This window comes from Lycium barbarum, chromosome 9, assembly GCF_019175385.1.
Source record: "Lycium barbarum isolate Lr01 chromosome 9, ASM1917538v2, whole genome shotgun sequence".
In the NCBI taxonomy this organism is placed as follows: Eukaryota; Viridiplantae; Streptophyta; class Magnoliopsida; order Solanales; family Solanaceae; genus Lycium; species Lycium barbarum.
This window is the reverse complement of record NC_083345.1, coordinates 124,287,568-124,310,693: the sequence shown is the minus strand read 5'-3', so window position 1 is coordinate 124,310,693 and position 23,126 is coordinate 124,287,568. Positions and strand designations below refer to the sequence as shown.

At 34.8% G+C, this 23,126-nt stretch overlaps 1 protein-coding gene and 2 pseudogenes across 1 annotated transcript; all 3 read left to right on the top strand.

The window, feature by feature from the left end:
* Window positions 1–2,267: 2,267 nt before the first annotated feature.
* Window positions 2,268–3,438, top strand: LOC132609868 (dehydration-responsive element-binding protein 1D-like). The gene has a single exon (XM_060324053.1). The coding sequence runs from the start codon at window positions 2,441–2,443 to the stop codon at window positions 3,203–3,205; it is 765 nt and encodes a 254-aa protein (XP_060180036.1). The 5' UTR covers window positions 2,268–2,440; the 3' UTR covers window positions 3,206–3,438.
* Window positions 3,439–10,429: 6,991 nt separating this feature from the next.
* Window positions 10,430–12,141, top strand: LOC132612318 (dehydration-responsive element-binding protein 1F-like; annotated as a pseudogene).
* Window positions 12,142–14,608: 2,467 nt separating this feature from the next.
* LOC132612317 (dehydration-responsive element-binding protein 1E-like) lies at window positions 14,609–15,435 on the top strand (annotated as a pseudogene).
* Window positions 15,436–23,126: the final 7,691 nt, after the last annotated feature.

Genomic DNA, 23,126 nt, shown 5'->3' with positions numbered 1-23,126 from the left:
GCTTCGCGACCCCAAAACATCAATATTTTATATAGAACCCTACTTATTTTTGTGCGATTAACAAGGTAAGATCAATACATCAAGGATACGCAAAAGTTCGGATGGCCGTTTAGTGGCTGAAAAGTGCTCGAACGCCATTTTCGTTTGAAGGTTCGACGACATTATCTTGAAGTTCTTTGTGAATACTTAAATTTGTTCATCAATAATTAATCAAAAGTTTCTCAAAATGACAGCATTCATACAAAAAAAAAATTAAATTAAATTGCACCATTCATTCATAACCTTGAGTAGATGAAAATACTTAACATACTAATATTCTTCAAAATAACAGCATAATCATACAATTATCAAAGTAAGAAAAAATCTTAAAAAACATTCATCAATTAATGCCCTTGAGTTGATCTTCCCCCATCACCGCTAGACGTGCCACCACCACTAGAGGTACTTCCACCACGAAAGTTTCCTCCACTACGAGAGGTACTTCCACCGCGAGATGTAGTTTGACCACCATGTCGTAAGGGACACTTGCGCTTATCATGACCAACATAATTGCAAAATGAGCATTTTCGAGTGTATCTCCCCGGTGGAACATCCATTTCATTAGGAATACGCGAGTATGCATTCTTTCTGAATTTACGGATAAATGCTTTATTTGCGACCATTGAAAATGGATCCGGTGGCCAATAACTCTCACTGCCAAGTGGGTAGAACCTTCCAGCATACGTTCTTGTATAATTTTCAACTGTATATTCCTCAGCCATGTACGAGGAGGCGTTCTTTCCCATTGTGATGAAACACTTGAAGGCATGAGAACATGGCATGTGATATGATTGCCACTTGCCGCATGTGCATGTTCTTGGAATCTCACAAATTGTGTGGACGTTACCTCCTTTACCTTTTAAACTAATCTAACACAACAAAAAAAAATCCATTAACTTCAAATATATACTGCAATAAATATAACCTTAATTTAGAATCTTTACACAAATTAACATAGTGATCCTACAATGGTATTAGTAAATAAAAATTAAACTACATTAGTAATGTAAAATATTTTAAAACTATATTTGAAAATAATTCTAGGATAATAAGCGTATATGAGCTCACTAAAGAAGCAAAATATTGGACGTTTTAAGGATAAAAGATATTATAATACCTAATAAACGCTTCAGTTGTAAAAGGAAATTTGGCTCCAAAGTTACCCTAATTTTACCTGAACGTATAAGGACAAATAATATATTTTCTCCGTCCCAAAATATAAAGTCAATTTAACTAATTTCGAATCTAAATTAAGTTGGATTAATTCAATATTTTAAAATTAAAATTTAGATATTCGAAAAATACTATAAGTTGCAATTCTCCTATCAATAATGTGAAAAGATTCTTAAAATATGTATTAAAATTTATGTAATTTGATTCCGAGAAATGAAACGTAACAAATATTTTGAAATAAAGAAGTAAAAAATAATTTAATAAGGAGCAAAAACAAATTCACAAAAAGTCACTATTATATTGACCAATTACAAAGGCGCAAGTGAAAAAAAGAATGATGCTAAAAGTGAGAATACATAGGGAAAAGTAATAGCTACACCTATAATAAAGTGTCAATGGATTGTCTTAAAAATAAACTAGGGCAAAATGAGAACAAGAAAAAGAACAAAAGCTTCGTAGAATCAAAGTTAATGTGAGGACTACAAAAATCTTTGATTCTCTCTTATATATAGTTATAATTTGTTTTTCTTCTTATTCTTATGTTTCTCGTTTCAAGAAAAGTAAGAAAATTTCAAATTGCCTTTGTTCCAATTTACCTGATAACGAGGCTTAACTGCCCACTAGAAAATATTTTTTTAGTAAACTAAAGTAAAAATAATTAGTTTCGTGTACACGTAGTGCAGATAAATATTTATTCTTCGACAAAGTTTCTTTCCCATTGACCCAAACCTGGAAGGACAAGCAAAAGGACAAAGTAACTGATTTTTTTTTTTAAATCATATAATATCCTAAACTTTGCCAACTCACTACTTCAACCAATAAAACTTCCAGTTTATGCTTCTTCATTTTTCTATTCATAATATAATATAATAAGCATGTATTTATTTAATTTAATAATAGAAGCCTCTAAGAAGAAGAGGAAGAAGAAAAACTGAATACTTACGCAATTCTTTAACCAAATGAGCTGAATTTCCGTGTTCGCGTCAATATCGTAGCCATGTGCTCCCTTCTTCTTTACTTAAATTCAGAATCCATTTATATACAAAATCTATAAAAGCCACTTTCAAACTTTCACCAAACTCTCAAAGCCTCATACCACCAACAAATCAACAACAATAACATTCTCTTAGTCATAGCACTTTACTCACTACAAATTTCGAATAGTATTGACTATTACAACAGTAGCAACTATTTCAAGAAAACAAGTAGTTTCTTCTATTATCCACAGATGAATTATAATAACACGATCTTGTGCATGTCAGATGCCAATTCAGTAAACCTGGAGAGAGATCACTTGCAGGAAACATCATCACCTTCAGCTCAAGATGAAGGAGTATTCCTACTAGCTTCGAGCAGACCGAAAAAACGTGCTGGAAGGAAGAAGTTTCAGGAAACTCGCCACCCCATTTATAGGGGAGTGAGGAGGAGGAATAATAACAAGTGGGTATGCGAGCTACGCGAACCTAGTCAACAGAAAAGAATATGGCTAGGAACTTACCCTACTCCTGAAATGGCGGCTCGAGCTCACGATGTTGCTGTATTAGCACTTAGAGGTAATCTAGCCACTCTGAACTTCGCTGACTCTCGTTGGCAGTTGCCAATGCCAATATCAAAGGACCCTAAAGAGTTACGTCAAGCTGCTTTAAAAGCAGCTGAAGCGTTCCGTCAGGATCCTGAGTTAGTTGGAGTCGACTATATGAATGAGAAAGTCAATTCCAGTACTGAAGAAGTAAAGTACCAAGAGATAGTTGTTGGCGGGGCCAATGGAAGTGGCGGTGATTTTAGCGCGAAGTCATTATCTATGGATATGGAGAACATTTTATGTTGCAATTGGGGAGAAAATAATGAGATGTTGGAGATGGAAGGATGGCGAGAAAAGATGGCGGAGGTGCTTTTGTTTTCGCCAACTCTGCGTTTAGGTAGTTATTTCAGTTGGGATGACATGGAAGGTGACATCGATGTCGAACTGTCTTTGTGGAGTTATAGTATTTGATAGTAATATAGGTAATTGGAATTCGCCTCACCGCCCAGTTAATTACAAGTTAGGAGTAGCATTTTTTTTTTTAAAAGGACAATAAGAAGTGGGAATAGTCAACTAGATTGATGTTAAGAGTGTCCACAATAAAAGAATCTGCTCATTGCAAATAGATTCATGTTATTATTTCCATATAGGTGAGAAAACATTATTTGCAATGCCAGTCAATAAAGACATGCCTCGTTGAATTCCTTTTGTTCTTTTCGACACATCTCAAATTCATTGAATTGTAACACATGCAGCCAGCATAATCCATGTCTAATGTAGATCCCAGATTCGACATATAGATAATGCGCTAATGTCTAATGGATAGCCGGATGGTGCCTAAATATAAGAAATAAGAAATTCGGATTTTCCGATAATCGAAAATCCAAAGTTCCAAATTTAGAATCAGAAAATTTAAAAATTAAAATTGAGATCCAAACCAACATAACAAACAACATACCCAAACCGTGATATGAAAATCTAAAACAAAAATTCAAAATATTCTGATCTCGGGTTTATCCAAACTATATAGACCCCTCGTTAAAATTCATGGTAGACATCATTCAACTACATACGACCTCTAGGTAAACCCGTCAACCGGTTCGGGTTAACCGGTAACCGGACCGGTAAAACCGGAACCGGAACCGATTGAACCAGTTAACCGGTTCCGGTTAACCGTTTATTATATACCGGTCCGGTTTCAATTTTTTTGGAATCGGAACCGGTTAAACCCGTAAAATCGGAACCGGAGATTAAATCGGTGGAATTAATTATTTTTTTTAAATAGAGTCGTTGGGCTGCTCTGTTGGACCGTTAGCCAACAGTCCATTTGCAAAAATGGCCGTTGCCAAACAGTCCCAAACCCATTTTTTGCACCAATCCCCCAAACTTTTTTTTTAACACTTTAACCCATCCCCCACCCCTATATAAACCCCTCTCTATTTTCATTTTAATCCACACCAATTCATTCTTCTCTTTCTCTCAAATCTCAATCTCTCAATTATAGTTACTTTGCAACAATTAGCCACTTTAAATTTCTCTCAAATAAATATTATAAAGTCTTATTATAGTTTCAATTATTAATTTTGCAATTATAATATTGTTGGTGGAGTTGGTGATTTTGCAACAATCCAAATTAGCTTTGGTGGATTTGTAATTCTAGCCGCCTTCACTTTGTTGGAAATTAGTCCGGCAATTTGGTACCTTCATTCCAACTCTATCTTTATTTTTCGCAATTTAATTTGTTGCAATTTATTTTCTTGTGATTTGTTTGAGTGTGATTTAAATTAATTCTATTTAATAATGGCGAAGAGATTTAGACGTGGTGCCGGTAGTAGTGGTATTGTTAGGGGTGGGCTTAATGAGGAAACATTTGTGGAAGAAACACCTAATTTAGGTATTGATGTTGGTGGAAATAATCTACTTATAGGTCATGAGGCAATGCAACAACATTATATCGACACTTTTAATGACATTGATGATGATGAAACACAAGCCCCCGAAAATCCCATAGGAGATACATGTCCTGCACAATCACATACACAAGACAAATCATCCAGAACTCGTAAGCCAACCGCTAAAATTTGGAAATTCATGACTAAGGATTGGGAAAGCCAAACAGCTAAGTGTACCCTATGTGGACAAGTATTTGCTTTTAGGCAAGAAACTAGTAAGGATGGTGGAACGGGTACACTAAATGGTCATATGAGAAAGAAACATATGGATGTTTGGAGAGAGAAAACGGGTTCAAATGTAGGGGGTATTCAAATGACGATAGACCCACCAACCGGTAAAAATTTTAAGTATGACAAGAAAAAAGAGCGTGTAGAAATAGCTAAAATGATAGCTTATGGTTGTTTACCATTTTCCTTTCCTTCGGGTTTAGGGTTTGTTATTTACATTCAACGTTGTTATAATCCGTTATTTGAGGGTATTCCTACAAGTACTTGTAGAGCGGATGTTATAGATTTGTATAAAAAATAAAGATCGCCATATATTTAATTCTTTAAATTGTAATATTTCTCTTACCGCTGATTTGGGTCTTAGTCTTAACAAGTTAGATTTTTTTGCTATTACATGTCATTGGGTTGATGACAATTGGGTTATGTAAAAAAGAATTATGTCTTTTTTATATGATGAAGGAAAAGATCATCACAATGGAATTTTTTTAGCGAATTCAATGTCTACTATTATGAGATTTTTTAACATTTATAGAAAAACACTTTGTAATGCTTTAGATAATGCTTCTAATAATACAAAGACGATTGGTCTTTTAAAAAGAGAATTAAACCCTCCGCTAAAAAATATTTTTCATGTGAGATGTAGTTGTCACATTTTAAACTTAATTGTTAAAGATGGTCTTGTGTGTTTTGACGATTCTATTCAAAAGGTTAGAGATGCGGTTGCGTTTTTCTTTTTTGTAATGCTAATAGGGGAAGACTTAGAGATTTTAAGAATTGTTGTGTGGAAAATAACCTTAGACCTAGAAAAATTCAAGTAGAAATTGAGACTAGGTGGAACTACACTTACATTATGCTACAACAAGCATATGAGTATAGGATTCTCGTACAACAAGTTCACAACAAATATTAATAATGATGATTGGTTAAATTTTATGCATTGGGAAGATGTTAAGGAATGTGTTGAACTCTTAGAATTTTTTTATAATGCAACTCTTGCTTTTTCTAAACAATTCTATCCCACGGTAACCGGAATTTTAGCCTACTTAGCGGAAATAGCTAGAGTTTTACAAGAGTATAAATATAAACCCGGTTATCAAGCGGCTACTTTTGATATGACAACAAAATTTAAGAAGTATTTTTTTCCCATCCCAACTTTATTTATATTGGGTTTTCTTTTAAATCCTTATTTAAAAATGTCTTATACTAAAGCATTGGTTGGTCAAATTTATCCATTTTTAGAAATTGAAGAGAGAGTTCAACCATCTTTAGCTGAAGCCGAACTCGCTATTGATGACAAGTTTAGAAAAGTTTTTACTCATTATTCTAATTTGGAAGAACATGCTATACCCATTGCTCCATGCCTTACTATTTCTCAAAGTAGCAAAAAGGGCTTGTCGGGTTTAAAAGTTTTACATTCACATCCAACTCTTTCTTGTAATGCAAACTTTGATGAATATCACTTTTATTTGATGCAGCCAAATGTGGATATCTAGGAACTAGATGAGTTGGACGTCTTAGCATAATGGAAGAAATACAAGGCAAGTCATCTGATACTCTCAAGAATGACTCGAGATATCCTTATGGTTCAAGTATCAACCGTGGCTTCGGAGAGTGCATTTAGCCAAGGAAGACAACAAATTGAAGACCATAGACACTCATTATCCGGTTTTAGCTTGCAAGTACTAGTGTGTATTCGCGATTGGATTAGATCGGAGCGACGCAACCAAAACTTAGAAGCGGAGGAAGGTGAAGAGGAAGAGATTGAAGATTTGATAGCAAGTGGACCAGACCAAATAAAAGACTTTGAAGATATCTCCATGGCCGAATATGATATGGGGGAAATTAACCAAATGATTGAGAGTTGGTGATTTTATTATTCTACTATTTCTTTGCAACTCATGTACTATCTGCAAGTTAAAAAAAAAACAACAACTTGCAAATAAATTTTATCCAAGAATGAATAAAATATATGGCTCATTGAGTTTTCTTCTATTTACTTGTGTTCATATTTTCACTTATATTAAGTTAGGAATATACCTAAAATATACTAAGAATATACTTATAATATACATTTATTTAAATTAAAAATTAGAAAGTTATATACTTAAAAAATAACTAAAATATACTAAGAATATACTTAGGTTATATAACTTACATATATATATATATATATATATATATATATATATATATATATATATATATATATATATATATATAACCTAAGTATATTGATATATATAGGTATATTCTTACTATATTTTAGGTATATGTAGTATAACTTAAGCATATAACTTAATATATATATATATATATATATATAACTTAAGTTATAATATTAAGTTATAAATAACTTAAGTTATAATATATAAGTTATAAGTATATATTGTATACTTAAACATATATATATATATATATATATATATATATATATATATATATATATATATATATATAACCTAAGTATATTGATATATATTAGTATATTCTTACTATATTTTAGATATATGTAGTATAAGTTAAGCATATAACTTAATATATATATATATATTAACTAACTTACTGTTAGCTTGTTAGTCAGTAAATATATATAAATTTTACTTATAAACTTATATAACATATAAAAATATACTTACAATATACTAATAAATACTATAATATATATATATATATATATATACTATACAAAAAACAAAACAAAAAAAAGAGATTTTGGACGTGTTTGAACCGGACCAATTCCGGTTTCGGGTTTTTAACCAATAAACCGGAACCGGTTAAACCGGAGCCGGTGGCCGGTTCCGATTTTTTAACCGGAAACTGGCCGGTTTATTAACCGGTTACCGGTCCGGTCCGGTTCAAACCGGTTAACAGGTTTACCTCTAAGCTCCAAAATATGTGTGGCTGAATTCAAAACTCTCCGGTATTCCCATTCAGTATCCATGACATAAGATGCATTACGTAGGTAACGACTGATGTGTCGTCATCTCTCTTTCGTTATTTTTTTCTTATTCTTATGTTTCTCGTTTCAAGAAAAGTAAGAAAATTTCAAATTGTCTTTTTTCCAATTTACCTGATAGTTAGGCTTAACTGCTCAAAAGAAAATATTTTTTAGTAAACTGAAGTAAAAATAATTAGTTTCGTGTACACGTAGTGCAGATAAATATGTATTCTTCGACAAAGTTTCTGTCCCATTGACCCAAACCTGGAAACACCAGCAAAAAGTAAAAGTAACTCAATTTTAAATCATATAATATCCTAAACTTTGCCAACTCACTACTTCAACCAATAAAACTTCTAGTTTATTCTTCTTCATTTTTCTATTCATAATATAATAAACATGTATTTATTTAATTTAATAATAGAAGCAGAACCACGAAGAAGAAGAACAACTGAATACTTACGCAATTCTTTAACCACATGTTTTGAATTTCCGCGTTCGCGTCCATATTTTAGCCAACGTGCTCCCTTCTTCTTTACTTAATTCATAGTCCATTTATATCCAAAATCTATAAAACCACTTTCAAACTTTCACCAAACTCTCAAAGCCTTAACCACCAACAAATCAACAACAACAACATACTCTTACAACATACTCTTAGTCATAGCACTTTACTCACTACAAAGTTCGAATAGTATTGACTATTACAACGATCGCGACTATTTCAAGAAAACAAGTACAGTAAGACCTCTCTATAACTGCACCTGCATATAACAACACCTCTCTATAGCAGTCAACTTTTTTCGGAACCAATTTTTTATATTATTTATTACTTCTCTATAACAACATTTCACCTATAACAACAATAATCAACTTTATAACAGTACGCTCTTTATAAAATTACCCCCCATATAACAGCTATCTTCTTTTTTTAGTAATATAATAATTAACCATCTTTAAAAAATAGAATATCTATGATCACCAATAATAAGTGTAAAGATTTTGACAAAATATTTGATCATTTAATACACTATTACAATAAAATAAAATATTATATGAATATATATATTTTCATCATTAAATGATTTTCCTTCATTATACAAAATGAGATTCAGCTTAGAATTTGGCAATTAAAAATGAAAATTAGATTTTATGCATCTTTTTTGCTTATAACAGCAAAATATTATTTAAATGTCAATGCCGTTATAGGTGTATAACAACCATTCTCTATAAAACTGAAAAATTTCGGACCCAACGATGTTGTTACAGAGATGTTTGACTGTAGTTTTTTCTACTAACCATAGATGAATTATGGTAAGACGATCTTGTGCATGTCTATTGCGGTATAATATCTTTGTATTATTTGATATTATTTGGTAGCATATTTGTAGGGAGATAATTACCATATATTAGTTAGTTTCCTTGTTTCACTAATTACCATATATTGGTTAGTTTTCTTGTTTCACTGGGATCTTAGTTTCCTTGTTTCACTAGGGTTCAAGATTGTATCCTATATATATTCTCTCTTGGTGAATGAATGGAAGAAGTCAATTGTATAGTTTCTACATGGTATCAGAGCCACACGATTTTTTTCTTCTCTTCATCGTAAATTTCCATGGCCGGTGACGCCGTACCTCCTCCACCACCACCCAAAATTGAGTCTAATTCTCCCTATTTTCTCGGTCCTCAAGACCAACCCGGGGACTATATCACGCCTACTCGTTTCAAGGGCGACAATTTTGATGAATAGGCAGCCGACATACAAACGGCGTTGGAGGCACGACGTAAATTTGAGTTATTGGACGGCACTATCACTGAACCGCAGCCTCCTTGTACAAAGTCCGATTGGACTGCAATTAACGCAATGTTAATATCTTGGATCACAAATACCGTTGATGCTGATGTCAAATCTTCCTTGTCAAAATTTAGGGAGGTCAAACCCTTTTGGGATCACCTTAAAAGGAGGTTCGCGCAGACTAATGGACCACGAGTTCAACAGCTTCGGTCTTCCCTGGCTAAATGTGAACAGACCAAAACCATGTCAGTGTTCGTATATTACGGAAAATTACATGCTCTATGGCAAGAATTGGATCATCATGAGCCCCTGATTTCTTGTACTTGTTGCTCCGTCATACGTTTCAACATCTTCACAATTGGCAGACATTTTTACCAAAGCTCTCGGCAAAACTCAGTTTGACTTCTTGCTTTCCAATTTGGGCATTTTTGATTCCCATGCTCCAACTTGAGGGGGGTATTGCGGTATAATATCTTTGTATTATTTGATATTATTTGTTAGCATATTTGTAGGGAGATAATTACCATATATTAGTTAGTTTCCTTGTTTCACTAATTACCATATATTGGTTAGTTTCCTTGTTTCACTAATTACCATATATTGGTTAGTTTCCTTGCACTAATTACCATATATTGGTTAGTTTCCTTGTTTCACTAGGATCTTAGTTTCCTTGTTTCACTAGGATCTTAGTTTCCTTGTTTCACTAGGGTTCAAGATTGTATCCTATATATATTCTCTCTTGGTGAATGAATGGAAGAAGTCAAGATTGTATAGTTTCTACAATGTCAGATGCCAATTCAGCAAACCTGGAGAGAGATCACTTGCAGGAAACATCATCATCTTCAGCTCAAGATGAAGGAGTACTCCTACTAGCTTCATGCCGACCAAAAAAACATGCTGGAAGGAAGAAGTTCAAGAAAACTCGCCACCCGATTTATAGGGGAGTGAGGAGGAGGACTAATAACAAGTGGGTTTGCGAACTACGTGAGCCTAGTCAACAGAAAAGGATATGGCTACTTGGCTAGGAACTTACCCTACTCCGGAAATGGCGGCTCGAGCTCACGATGTTGCTGCATTAGCACTTAGAGGCAACCTAGCCACTCTGAACTTCGCTGACTCTCGTTGGCGGTTGCCAATGCCAGTATCAAAGGACCCTAAAGACTTGCGCCAAGCTGTTGTGAAAGCAACCGAAGCATTCCGTCAGGATCCTGAGTTAGTTAGAATCGATTATATGAATGAGGAAGTAAATTCTAGCATTGAAGAAGTAAAGTACCAAGAGATAGTTGTTGGCGGGGCCAATGGAAGTGGCAGTAATTTTAGCGTGAAGTCATTACATATGGATATGGAGAACATTTTACGTTGCAATTGGGGAGAAAATAATGAGATGTTGGAGATGGAAGGATGGCGAGAAAAGATGGCGGAAGCATTTGATAGTAATATAGGTATAATTGGATTTAGCTTCACCACCCAGTTAGTTACAAGCTAGGAGTAGCATTATTTTTTTTGACAAAAAGAAGGGGGAATAGTCAACAAGATTGATGTTAGAGTGTTCACAATAAAAGTATCCGCTCATCGCAAATAGATTCATGTCATTATTTTCATATAGGTGAGAAAACATTATTTGCAATGCTAGTCAATAAAGACATGCCTCCTCGAATTCCTTTTGTTCTTTTCGACACATCTCAAATTCATTTGTATTGTAAGACATGCAGCCAGCATAATCCATCTCTAATGTAGATCCCAGATTGGACATATAGGTAATGCGCTAATGTTTAATGGATAGCCGGATGATGACTAAATATAAGATATAAGAAATTCAGATTTTCTGATAATTGAAAATTCAAAGTTCCAAATTCAGAATCGGAAAAATATAAAAATTAAAATTGAGATCCAAACCAACATAGCAAACAACATACCCAAACCGTGATATGAAAATCTAAAATAAAAATTCAAAATATTCCGATCTCGGGTTTATCCAAACTATATAGACCCCTCGTTAAAACTCGTGGTAGACACCATTCAACTATTTACGACCTCCAAGCTCCAAAATATGTGTTGCTGAATTCAAAACTCTCCAATATTCCCATTCAGTAGGGCTGGGCATGAAACACCGCAAATCGAATTACCGAACCGAACCGAGGGTTTCGGTATTTCGGTTTTCGATAATAAAATTAAAAAAGTTCGGTATTCGGTAATCGGTAATTCGGTATTTCCCGAATACCGAAATATTTATTAAATAGAAGGCCATTAAATTAATAGTCCGGCCCATCTGCGATCAGCCCATCAGCCCATGTCCTTAGCTTATACATTTCTTTTATAGTGAAAGTTCTCATGCTCTCCTTATATTATTAACCGTTAGCGTAGATTATGTTAATTGCATTTTGAGCACTGATTGTTGAGAAAAACGAAAATCTGTTATTCTGATCTTTTACATTTTATAATTGTTGCAGATGATTTATCAAAAACTGTAGTTCCAACAGGCCAAGGCAACTGAAAGTGAAAAACTATGAGTGAAATACAGAGAGCAGAGTAGACGACTATAGCAGCATTATGGTCTCATTGTCAATATAGAGTGGCTGGCTTTATATTTTAGATTGAAGGATCTTAACTTAAACGAAAAGATCAATAAATTACTCCAGAGACTTTATAAAGCATGCACAGTTACAAAGACTAATATTAGGCAAATGACAGAGAGCCTACCAACCCAATTACTATAAATTCTGCCATTCTTAGGTAGACATCATTGGTAGGGAAAAATTATCTGTCAAATGGATATCACATTGAAGATCACCAACTGTGCACTTGCAGATATCACAAATCTGGATATCCAAATTTACAGCTAAAAAAATTAAGAAACCCCAAATCTGTGCTTGTTATCTAACCATTGATGTAATACAGTGAACTCGACTTAATATGGTATTACCGAATACCGTACCGAACCGAAGTTTGATTTACCGATTACCGAATTACCGAACCGAAGTTCGAAAGTTCGGTATTTGGTATCTACTTTCAATTACCGATTACCGAATTATCGAACCCGAACTTTAAAAATACCAAATCGAATACCGAACGTCCACCCCTACCATTCAGTATCCAGGACATAAGATGCATTACGTAGGTAATGACTGATGTGCCATCATCTCTCTTTCGGTATATTTTTCTTATTCTTATGTTTCTCGTTTCAAGAAAAGTAAGAAAATTTCAAATTGCCTTTGTTCCAATTTACCTGATAATTAGGCTTAACTGCTCAAAAGAAAATATTTTTTTAGTAAACTGAAGTAAAAGTAATTAGTTTCGTGCACGCCTAGTGCAGATAAATATTTATCTGTACATGGTCCAATTTGAAATTTTTCTTTAAATAAAACTAAACCATCATGTAGGCAAAGTGTGTAGCACCCGTGTCTCCTATAGCTCTGTTTCCCGAGAACTCGACAAAGTTTCTGTCCCATTGACCCAAACCTGGAAGTACAAGCAAAAAGAAAAAGTAGCTCAATTTTTAAATCATATAATATCCTAAACTTTCCCAACTCACTACTTCAACCAGTAAAACTTCCAGTTTATTATTCTTCATTTTTCTATTCAAAATATAATATAATAAGCATGTATTTATTTTATTTTATTTAATAATAGATGCAGACCCCAAGAAGAAGAAGAAGAAAAACTGAACACTTACGCAATTCTTTAACCAAATGAATTGAATTTCCGTGTTCGCGTCTATATCGTATTCACGTGCTTCCTTATTCTTTACTTAATTCATAACCCATTTTGTTATTATATATAAACGTCCGAGGTGGACGAACACAACAATAATAAATTATATAAAAAGTAATTAAAATTGTACTCTAAGTCGGGACTAACACGTGTACAAGTCAGAAATTGAACATTAATTCTACCTCTTGTGTGTTTAATTTTTAAGTTCCCACGGGTCCGCAGTGTCTTAATTGTTCTTTCATTTCCTTCATTTGGCATATACTCCCTCTGTCTCAATTTAAGTGTCTACGTTTGACTGGATACGGAGTTTAAGAAATAAAGATAGACTTTCAAATCTTGTAGTTCTAAATTAAAAATGTGTATAATATGATAAAATATCCTTTGAATCTTGTGATTATAAACTTGACACCATTGTCAACTTACTAAATATAAAAAGAAGCCGACATAACCAAAATAAGAAAAAAAAATTATTTAACAACAAAGGCCCAAGGTGAACGACCACAACAATAATAAGTTCTACAAAAAGCAACTGAAATTGTACTCTAAGCCGAGACTAACGTGTGTACATTTCAGAAGTTTATCTTTAATACTACCTCTTGTGTGTTTGCTTTTTAAGTCCCCATGATCGCAATGTCTCAATTGTTCCTTCATTTCCTTCATTTGGCAACTCTGTCTCAATTTACGTGTCTACGTTTGACTAGCCACAACGTTTAAAATCAATAAAGATAGACTTTTGAATCTTGTGGTTCTAAATTAAAAATATGTATAATATAATAAAATATCGTTTGAATCTTGTGATTATAAACTTGACATGTACGATATTTGAATTGTCAACTTACTAAATATAAAAAGAAGTGGACATAACCAAAATAAGACAAATTTTAACAACAATTGAGAAATTAAGGGGGAAAATAAGAGGAAAAGAAAAAAAAATATGAAGATTTACTAAAGAGAATCGCAGTATCCTTTGCAAAATATATAAATCATAAAGACTAACTAAAGTGATTAACCAAATTAATCATGTTGGGACCCGTGCATCGCACGGGCATAGTTAGCTAGTATATCCAAAATCTGTAAAACCACTTTCAAACTTTCACCAAACTCTCAAAACCTCAACCGCCGACAAATAAACAACAACAACATACTCTTTGTCATTGCACTTTACTCACTACAAAGTTTGAATAGTATTAACTATTACAACAGTGGCCACTATTTCAAGAAACATAAGAGTTTCTTCTACTAATCCATAGATGAATTATAATAACACGATCTTGTGCATGTCAGATGCCAATTCAGCAAACCTGGAGAGAGATCACTTGCAGGAAACACCATCATCTTCGGCTCAAGATGGAGGAGTATTATTCCTACTAGCTTCGTGCCAACACGCTGGAAGGAAGAAGTTCAAGGAAACTCGACACCCGATTTGTAGGGGAGTGAGGAGGAGGAATAATAACAAGCGGGTTTACAAACTACGTGAGCCTAGTCAATAGAAAAGGATATGGCTAGGAACTTACCCTACTCCAGAAATGGCGGCTCGAGCTCATGATGTTGCTGCATTAGTACTTAGAGGCAACCTAGCCACTTTGAACTTGGCAGACTCCCGTTGGAGGTTGTCAGTGCCAGCAGCAAAGGATCCCAAAGAATTACGTCAGGTGACGGTTAAAGCAGCCGAGGCATTCCGTGAAGATCCCGAGTTAGTTGGAGTCGCCTATATGAATGAGGAAGTTAATTCCAGCACTGAAGAAGTAAAGTACCAAGAGATTGATATTGCAAGGGCTAATGGAAGTGGCGCGAAGGCATTACATGTGGATATGAAGAACATTTTATGTTGTAATTGGGGAGAAAATAATGAGACGTTGGAGATGAAAGGATGGCGAGAAAAGATGATATTACTCCAAGCTCACTCATTAATCTATTGAGCTTAATTTGTCTCTCTTCTCGAGATCCTCTCTCAATTTAGCCCATGAAACTACTCTATTTCTCTAAATTCAGTTCATCGAGCCATTGGCATTACTCCAAGCCCACTTATTTGTAGAAATCTCAAGCTTACTCAGAGGGAATATTGTGTTGTTATTGATGATTATAACCGAGTACATGTGCTCCATATATAGGAGTGAATATACAAGAGACCTTAGCCTACTACACTTGAAATACAAGAGTTCTATTCTAATACAAACAATACTACCTAAACCTTATCATGTGTAAACTAGATACATGCAAGAATTTGAGTACAACTATAACTCGGCTAACAACCACTAATGTATATCGTGTATATCTGGTGTATCCTGTATATCAGGATGTATATCCTGTATATCAGGATCCTTATCTTCAACACTTCCCCTCAAGCTAGTGAGTGGAGGAACTGCCACTCCTAGCTTGCTTCTGAAACCAGTAAACACTTGCTTTGTCAAGGCCTTAGTGTGTATATAAGCTAGCTGATCCTTTGATCTTACAAACTTTGTTAGCAATTGTCCTCTAGCCACCCTTTCCCTAACAAAGTGGTAGTCCATTTCAACATGTTTAGTCCTTGCATGCATTATAGGATTAACAGTCATATATAGCGCACTTAAGTTATCACAGTATAATATAGGAACTCTTTTGATGTACACGCCAATATCATGAAGAATGTAGGTGATCCATGTCATCTCAGCTGCAGTAGATGCTAATGCTTTATATTCAGCTTTAACACTTGATCTTGCTATTGTAGATTGCTTCTTGGATGCCCAAGAAATGCAGTTTGCTCCAAGATAGATGTTGTAACCTGTAGTTGATCTCCTAGTAGTTGGACAACCTCCCCAATCTGCATCTGAATAACCATATAACCTGCAAGAAGACTGTGAGATAATCCTGAGATCATGCTGCAGAGTTCCTTTGACATATCTGAGGATTCTTTTGACACCTAGAAGATGCTCACTATTTGGACTCTGCATAAACTGACTAGCCAAGTTGACTGCATGAGTGATATCAGGCCTGGTGAGTGTTAAATACTGCAGGCTCCCAACAATGCTTCTATACAAGGAGACATCAACAGGATTGCCTGTTGCTTCTTATAGTCCATGCTTCTGAGCCAGTGGTGTATGCACTGCTTTGGCCAGGGTCATGTCAGTCTTATACAGTAGTTCAGCAGCATACTTGCTTTGACTCAAGTGAATTCCTCCTGAGAACTGCTTGACTTCAATGCCTAAGAAAAAATGAAGAGGGCCAAGATCCTTCATTGCAAACTCTTTGCCTAGTGTGATGATAATCTCTGAGTCATGCTCAGAATTACTTCCTGTTATTATGATATCATCCACATATAATAAAAGCAAAATTGTGCCTCTTTTGCAATGTAGTATAAACAAAGAAGAGTCTGCCTTGCTACAAAAGAATCCTAGATGAAGTAAATGTAGGCTGGATCTGTCAAACCAGGCTCTAGGTGCCTGTTTGAGGCCATACAATGCTTTCTTTAGGAAACAGACATGATTGGGATACCTGAGATCAATGAATCCTGGAGGTTGGCTCATATACACTTCTTCTTGTAAATGACCATGTAGGAAGGCATTTTTGACATCTAGCTGCTTGATCTGCCAATTTGAGCTGATTGCAACTGACAACACAACTTTTATGGTAGTGGCTTTAATCACAGGACTAAAAGTTTCTTCAAAGTCAATTCCTTCAAGCTGTGAAAAACCTCTAGCAACTAGTCTTGCTTTATGTCTGTCTATGGTTCCATCTGCCTTCAACTTGGTTTTGAACACCCATTTTGAGCCAACTATGTTCATCCCTGCTGTTTTAGGCACCAGTATCCAAGTCTTGTTGTTATGCAAGGCATCAATCTCCTTTTGCATTGCTTGAAGCCAGTGTGGACTCTTCAAAGCTTGCTTAATATTTGCTGGTTCCTTGTATGCCGCTATTCTGCTAACAGTAAGAGCAACATGTGTTATAGGGACATTCTTAGACTTAGACTTGTACCTTGTCACCATGTGATGACCTTGTTCACCATCAGTTGTAGAATCTGCAACTGACACTGCTGGAGCTGTATTGGTTGAGTCTAAGGCATGATCTGGATCCGTACTTGTTACTTCTTGATGTTGACTAGCAGGATTGAACCACTTTGAGAGATCTACTTCCAACTGTATACCTTGAGGATTATATACAGAAACATTATTTTCCTGTGCTGCACTTGACTCAATGGGATCAGCAGAGTGATCAACAGCCTCAAAGTGATCATCAGACTCAATGTGATCATCAGAGTCAGTATGATCATCTGGAACTTTGGTATTTGAAGCATGATCAATATTAGCTGCTGTAACATCTTCAGCTGCTTGAGTAAACTGTAACATGTCATGCTGAGTGTCATCAGTAGTTGCACCATCAGTAGGCACCACTTCCCCTAAAGTGATACCATTAGTAGTTGCAAGGTCATGATCACCATGATCAGCATGATCACTAGGCAGCACTTCTCCTGAATTTTGTACCTGTAACTTAGAGAAAAATTCAGTAAAAGTGGCTAAGTGTGTTGAGACATCAGGCGTTGCCTGCCTTGGATCTGAGTGGACATAAGGCAGTAGAGACTCATCAAATATCACATGCCTAGAAACATATACTCTTCTTGTTGAAGGGTGATAACACCTATATCCCTTATGCAAACTACTGTAACCTATGAATACACAAGGATAAGTTTTTGGACTGAACTTAGTACTGCCCTTTAGGTATGGAAAACTCCTACATCCAAACACCTTTAGACTATTATAGTCAGGTTGAGTACCAAACAACTTAACAAAAGGTGTTTCCATTTTCAATACTGATGAGGGCAATCTATTTATGAGAAACACTGCTGTCACGAATGCTTCTACCCATAGGAACAAAGGCAACTTGTCTTGAAATAGTAAAGTTAGTCCAGTTTTAACTATATGCTTGTGTTTTCGTTCAGAAATTCCATTTTGTTCTGGTGTGTTAGGACAAGAAATATGTCTGCACAATCTTCCAAATGTTTGATGAATTCAGTTTTGATGAACTCACCTCCTCCATCACACTGAAAGATTTTAATAACCTTTAAAAACTGCCTTTCTACCATTTCTGGAATTTGAGAAAAATGCCAAAAAATTCTGATTTCTTTCTCTAAGGATAAACCCATGAATATCTTGTATGATCATCCACAAACACTACATAATATCTCATATGCTGAGATGATTCAACTGGAGCAGGACCCCACAGATCACAGTGAATTTTTGACAAAGGTTCTTTCTCAATTTTATTTCTCAAACCAAATGGTAGTTTACATTTCTTTCCCAACTGACAACTAGAACAAACACTAGGCACTTTATTCCAACTACTAACATCAATGCAGCTATTTCTACTTAAAATTTGTAAAGACTTTAAACTAGGATGTCCTAATCTAGTATGCCAAATAGTGTCTGATTTCTTCAAGTCTTGTGTTGCAGTTAAGGCATATAAGTTGTTATCCTCCAATGCATATAGGCCTTCCTTTTTATTTCCCTTGGCCAGTAGACTCTTTATCTTCTTGTCCTTAACAACAAAATGAGACTCATCAAATTCAAGAGTGCATGAATTATCTTTTGCAATTTTATTGACTGAGAGTAAGTTCTTATTGATCTTAGGCACTACAAGAACTTCCTTTAGTTTCAGTCCTGCTCTAACTGTGTTTCCAATATGAGTAATATCTAACTTAGAACCATTTCCAACAATAATCTTATCAGAACCATCATAACTCTTAAGTTCAGACAGATTACCTGAGTTATTAGTCAAATGACTAGTTGCACCTGAGTCTATGTACATTGCATCATCTGTATTGGTTGGATTCTGCAGATTCATAGCACTCAGTGCTTGTGGCAACTCATCTGCTGCTTGATATGAGTAATCCCACCTGTAAAAACACTTCAAAGCAGTATGGTTGTTTCTACCACAAATCTGGCATGACTCAGAAGCACTTTTTCCTTTGTTCTGAGTTCCACCTAAGTTGTTCTGATTATTTTGATTATTGTTTCCTTGGCCTGCAGGCCTGAAACCTCTTCCCTTTGAGTTGAAGTTGTTGTTCCCTCTGCCTCTTTGAGTGTAGTTTCCTCTTCCTCTACCTCTTTGAGCAGAGAATGCCATGTTAAAGTTCTGTTGAGGCACTTCTTCTTCATCCTCTCTCATGTCAAAACCCCTGAGTGCATTGACAAATTGATTTAGAGTAGGATAGGGTGCCTTACCTAACATGACAGTTCTGAAGGTTTTGTACTTCAGGCCTAAGCCTCTAGCAAAGTTGATCACTTTGTTGTCTTCATCAACATGCTTGTGTATGGCTGCAAGTCCATCACAGATGCCTTTGAACTCTTTAATGTACTCATCAACCTGTTTGGTTCCCAACTTAACATTCTGCAACTGCTATTTAAGTTGAAACTCCTTATCTTTGGTTGCTTGGAGATAGGCTTCCTCCAAGCATTCCCACATCTCTTTAGCAGTATTGCATCCTACTATAAGATACATACTTTCTTCTGTCAGAGTTCCTGAAATCCAACTCCTCAGCAAAACATTTTTCTCCTCCCAATCTTCACTACTACTACTGTCTACAGTTTCTCCAGAACTGATTTCAGCAGTTTTTCCAGTTTCCTTCACAGATGATGGTGCTGTTGCATCTTCCTTGATGAGATACGTCAGTCTCATCACCTGAATAAGTTGCAACATCTGTGTCCTCCATATCAAGTAGTTTGTTGGTTTAAGTATGATGGAACATGAGGCAATAAGGTGGTGCAGTGATGAAGTTGAGAGGGTATTAGTCGTAGGTGTGTTTGGAGCCTTGAGGGTGGATAGAAAAGGAGTAGTTGCAAGGTTTTACAACTTAAGCAGCGAGAAGAGTTCTAATGCTCTGATACCATGTAGAAATCTCAAGCTTACTCAGAGGGAATGCTGTGTTGTTATTGATGATTATAGCCGAGTACATGTGCTCCATATATAGGAGTGAATATACAAGAGACCTTAGCCTACTACACTTGAAATACAAGAGTTCTATTCTAATACAAACAATACTACCTAAACCTTATCATGTGTAAACTAGATACATGCAAGCATTTGAGTACAACTATAACTCGGCTAACAACCACTAATGTATATCGTGTATATCTGGTGTATCCTGTATATCAGGATGTATATCCTGTATATCAGGATCCTTATCTTCAACATTATTAACCTATTGAGCCTAAATTGTCTCTCTTCTCAAAATCCTCTCAATTTATCCCATGAAACTACTTTTGGTTTCTTTCTTTTTCTTTAAATTCAACCCATCAAACCATTAACATTACTTCAAGCTCATTCATTAGGTTGTTGAGCCTAATCTATCTCTACCTTCTCAATTCTCATTCATGTTGAGCCTTCTCTTTCTGCCTTCACAAAAACCTTATCTGTCTCTATCTTCTCAAGGCTCATTCTGGTTGAGCCTTTTTTCTCTACTTCCACAAAAGATAATCAGACAAAAAAAAAAAAAAAAACAAATCTACATATAAACTCTAAAATACGTGTCGGGGGGCATTAAAAAATGCTACATTATATATCCCTTATCAATTGTGTTCCATACTGGCCGGGATCATGCACAAGTTCTTACATCTAGCCATAGTAGATAAAAAACTTTAAAAACCTAGCTAGCTAATACCTCGTAGTTAGCACATTACCTAACTACGATAAATATATAACTAATTTTTGTTTTGTCCTTTTTTGTTTAGATAAGTTTAAAAACAGAATAATAATAATGTATTATATTCAGTGTGTGCAGTTTATAACATGTATATATTGATGTAATAATGTATGCAGTGTTGTTAAGTGTAACGCAGACAAGTATCATGCTTCTATTTTAGGCAGACGGAATCTTACTAAATTATAAATTATAGTGCCAGCTAGTAATTAAATACGGAGTATTGAATTTCCCAAAAAGATGAGGAACCAAATTGGGATAGATTCAGTGTTCTTTTATGATTAAAGATTCGAAAAGATTCTTTTAGGTGAGATTTGAATTAAAGAAAAGCAGTAGCCACAGTAGGTATATATATATATATTCTACTTTTAAAATAATTATCCGATATTCGAAATTTATTGACTCAACTAATTCAAAAGCGTAACCTCTAGGATTTAAATCGCTCAAAACTCACCTAAAATCTTAAGCTCTGGTTAAGAGTGAAAAAATTTCATATAGTATCTGAAATACACCCTTGATAATGCAGTACAAGTCTAATTCTTTCAACTTAGTTTTCGTTACACCAATGAACTTTGTTATAATAATTTCCCGTTTTATGTAGTCTCTATATTGTTATCTTGTTTGCAGCCTAATTATTGAAGCCTCTCTAGATATATTAACTTTTTCAAATTGTATTTCCACACGTGTTATCTCACATAAGAAATATATTAGACTTGTTATGAATATTGACATGTCAAATTGTAGTTTTACCCCTATAATTTTATGCTATAAATGGTCTTAAACTTTTCTTTTAGTTAAATTATCAAGATTGCCTTAAAAAAAAAAAAACATTGCCTGATATCTTATAGAAATAGAAGGGTGACAAGAAGCATTATAAGGGATCGTTTGGTTATATTATTCCAGCAATTAATCACAATATAAAATCTCACATAAGACGACACATTGTTTGGTGTAAATGTGACATTTGTTTTGTTGAATAATACATGAGGTAAGTTATATAGTATACAGAATATAATGTGGCATATGTATATTAACATCGCATGAATTAACATTTTAGAGAGAAAACTGCCATTTTAATTAAGTACTTCATTTATTACAATTCTGATCCGCATAAACAATGTTTGTACTTTGTATTATAATCCCCGCATAATTAGTAGGTGAACAAAACGAACTTAAAACGAAACGAACTTAACAATGTCTCGTTTGAAATAGATTACTTACACCCGATGTATCAAGGTAATATGTTCTCTAATGTTAAGAAAGAATGTAAGATTTTGTCTGCAATGGCCACCTGACCTTCAATCGGAATACCTTTCCCATCACCATATTCTAAGCTTAAATTATCTGTATTGGAATGAAATGAACCTGAATAGAGCAAATTGGATTCAGAAGATTCATATAACCAAACCTAAATTAATTCAAGATTGAGGCTTAGTTGTCGAAAAGCACCAAGGAAACTATGACTTCCATCTTTATTGCTGCTACATAAATGCCTAGGCAAGAGAACAATCTTAACTGCAAAGGACGTGTCTTACCTAAACAATATGCTCAAAACTTCGTCAACAAGGCAATCTCCCAATGGAAAAAGAACGCTGGGGACGGTAATAGCAATGTATTTTTAGAAGTCCAATAAATTTGCGTTCTAATTATACACAAGGATAAAAGATCAGCCCATATACCATAAAATACCAGGGCAAATTATGAGCTAACATAACCGACCTGAATATTGGAACTAAATAGAGCGAAATTAATAGTAAGAAATCATATAGCCTACCCCAAGTTAATTGGGATTAAGGTATGATTGTCATTGTTATACCACAATAGACTAACAGTAACAACAACAACATACCCAGTGTAATCTCACAGGTGGGTTCTGGGGATTAGAGCGTACGCAGACCTTACCTTTATCTCGTGGAGACCCTCGACAATAGACTAACAGTATGTGACAGATTTTATATATCTCTTTTTATACTTCAATTATTTTCTTTCTTTCTAGGATAGTGCAATGCAAGGGGTCAAAAATCAGCTTGACAAAGAAGAGCACTTTTAACTGTTAGAAGATTAAAATCATAAAATCAACTACCCATAAGTCAAAGTCT

What these genes read in the sequence shown, in the direction of transcription:
- LOC132609868 (XM_060324053.1), top strand. Translation starts at nt 2,441, where the DNA reads ATGAATTATAATAACACGATCTTGTGCATGTCAGATGCCAATTCAGTA.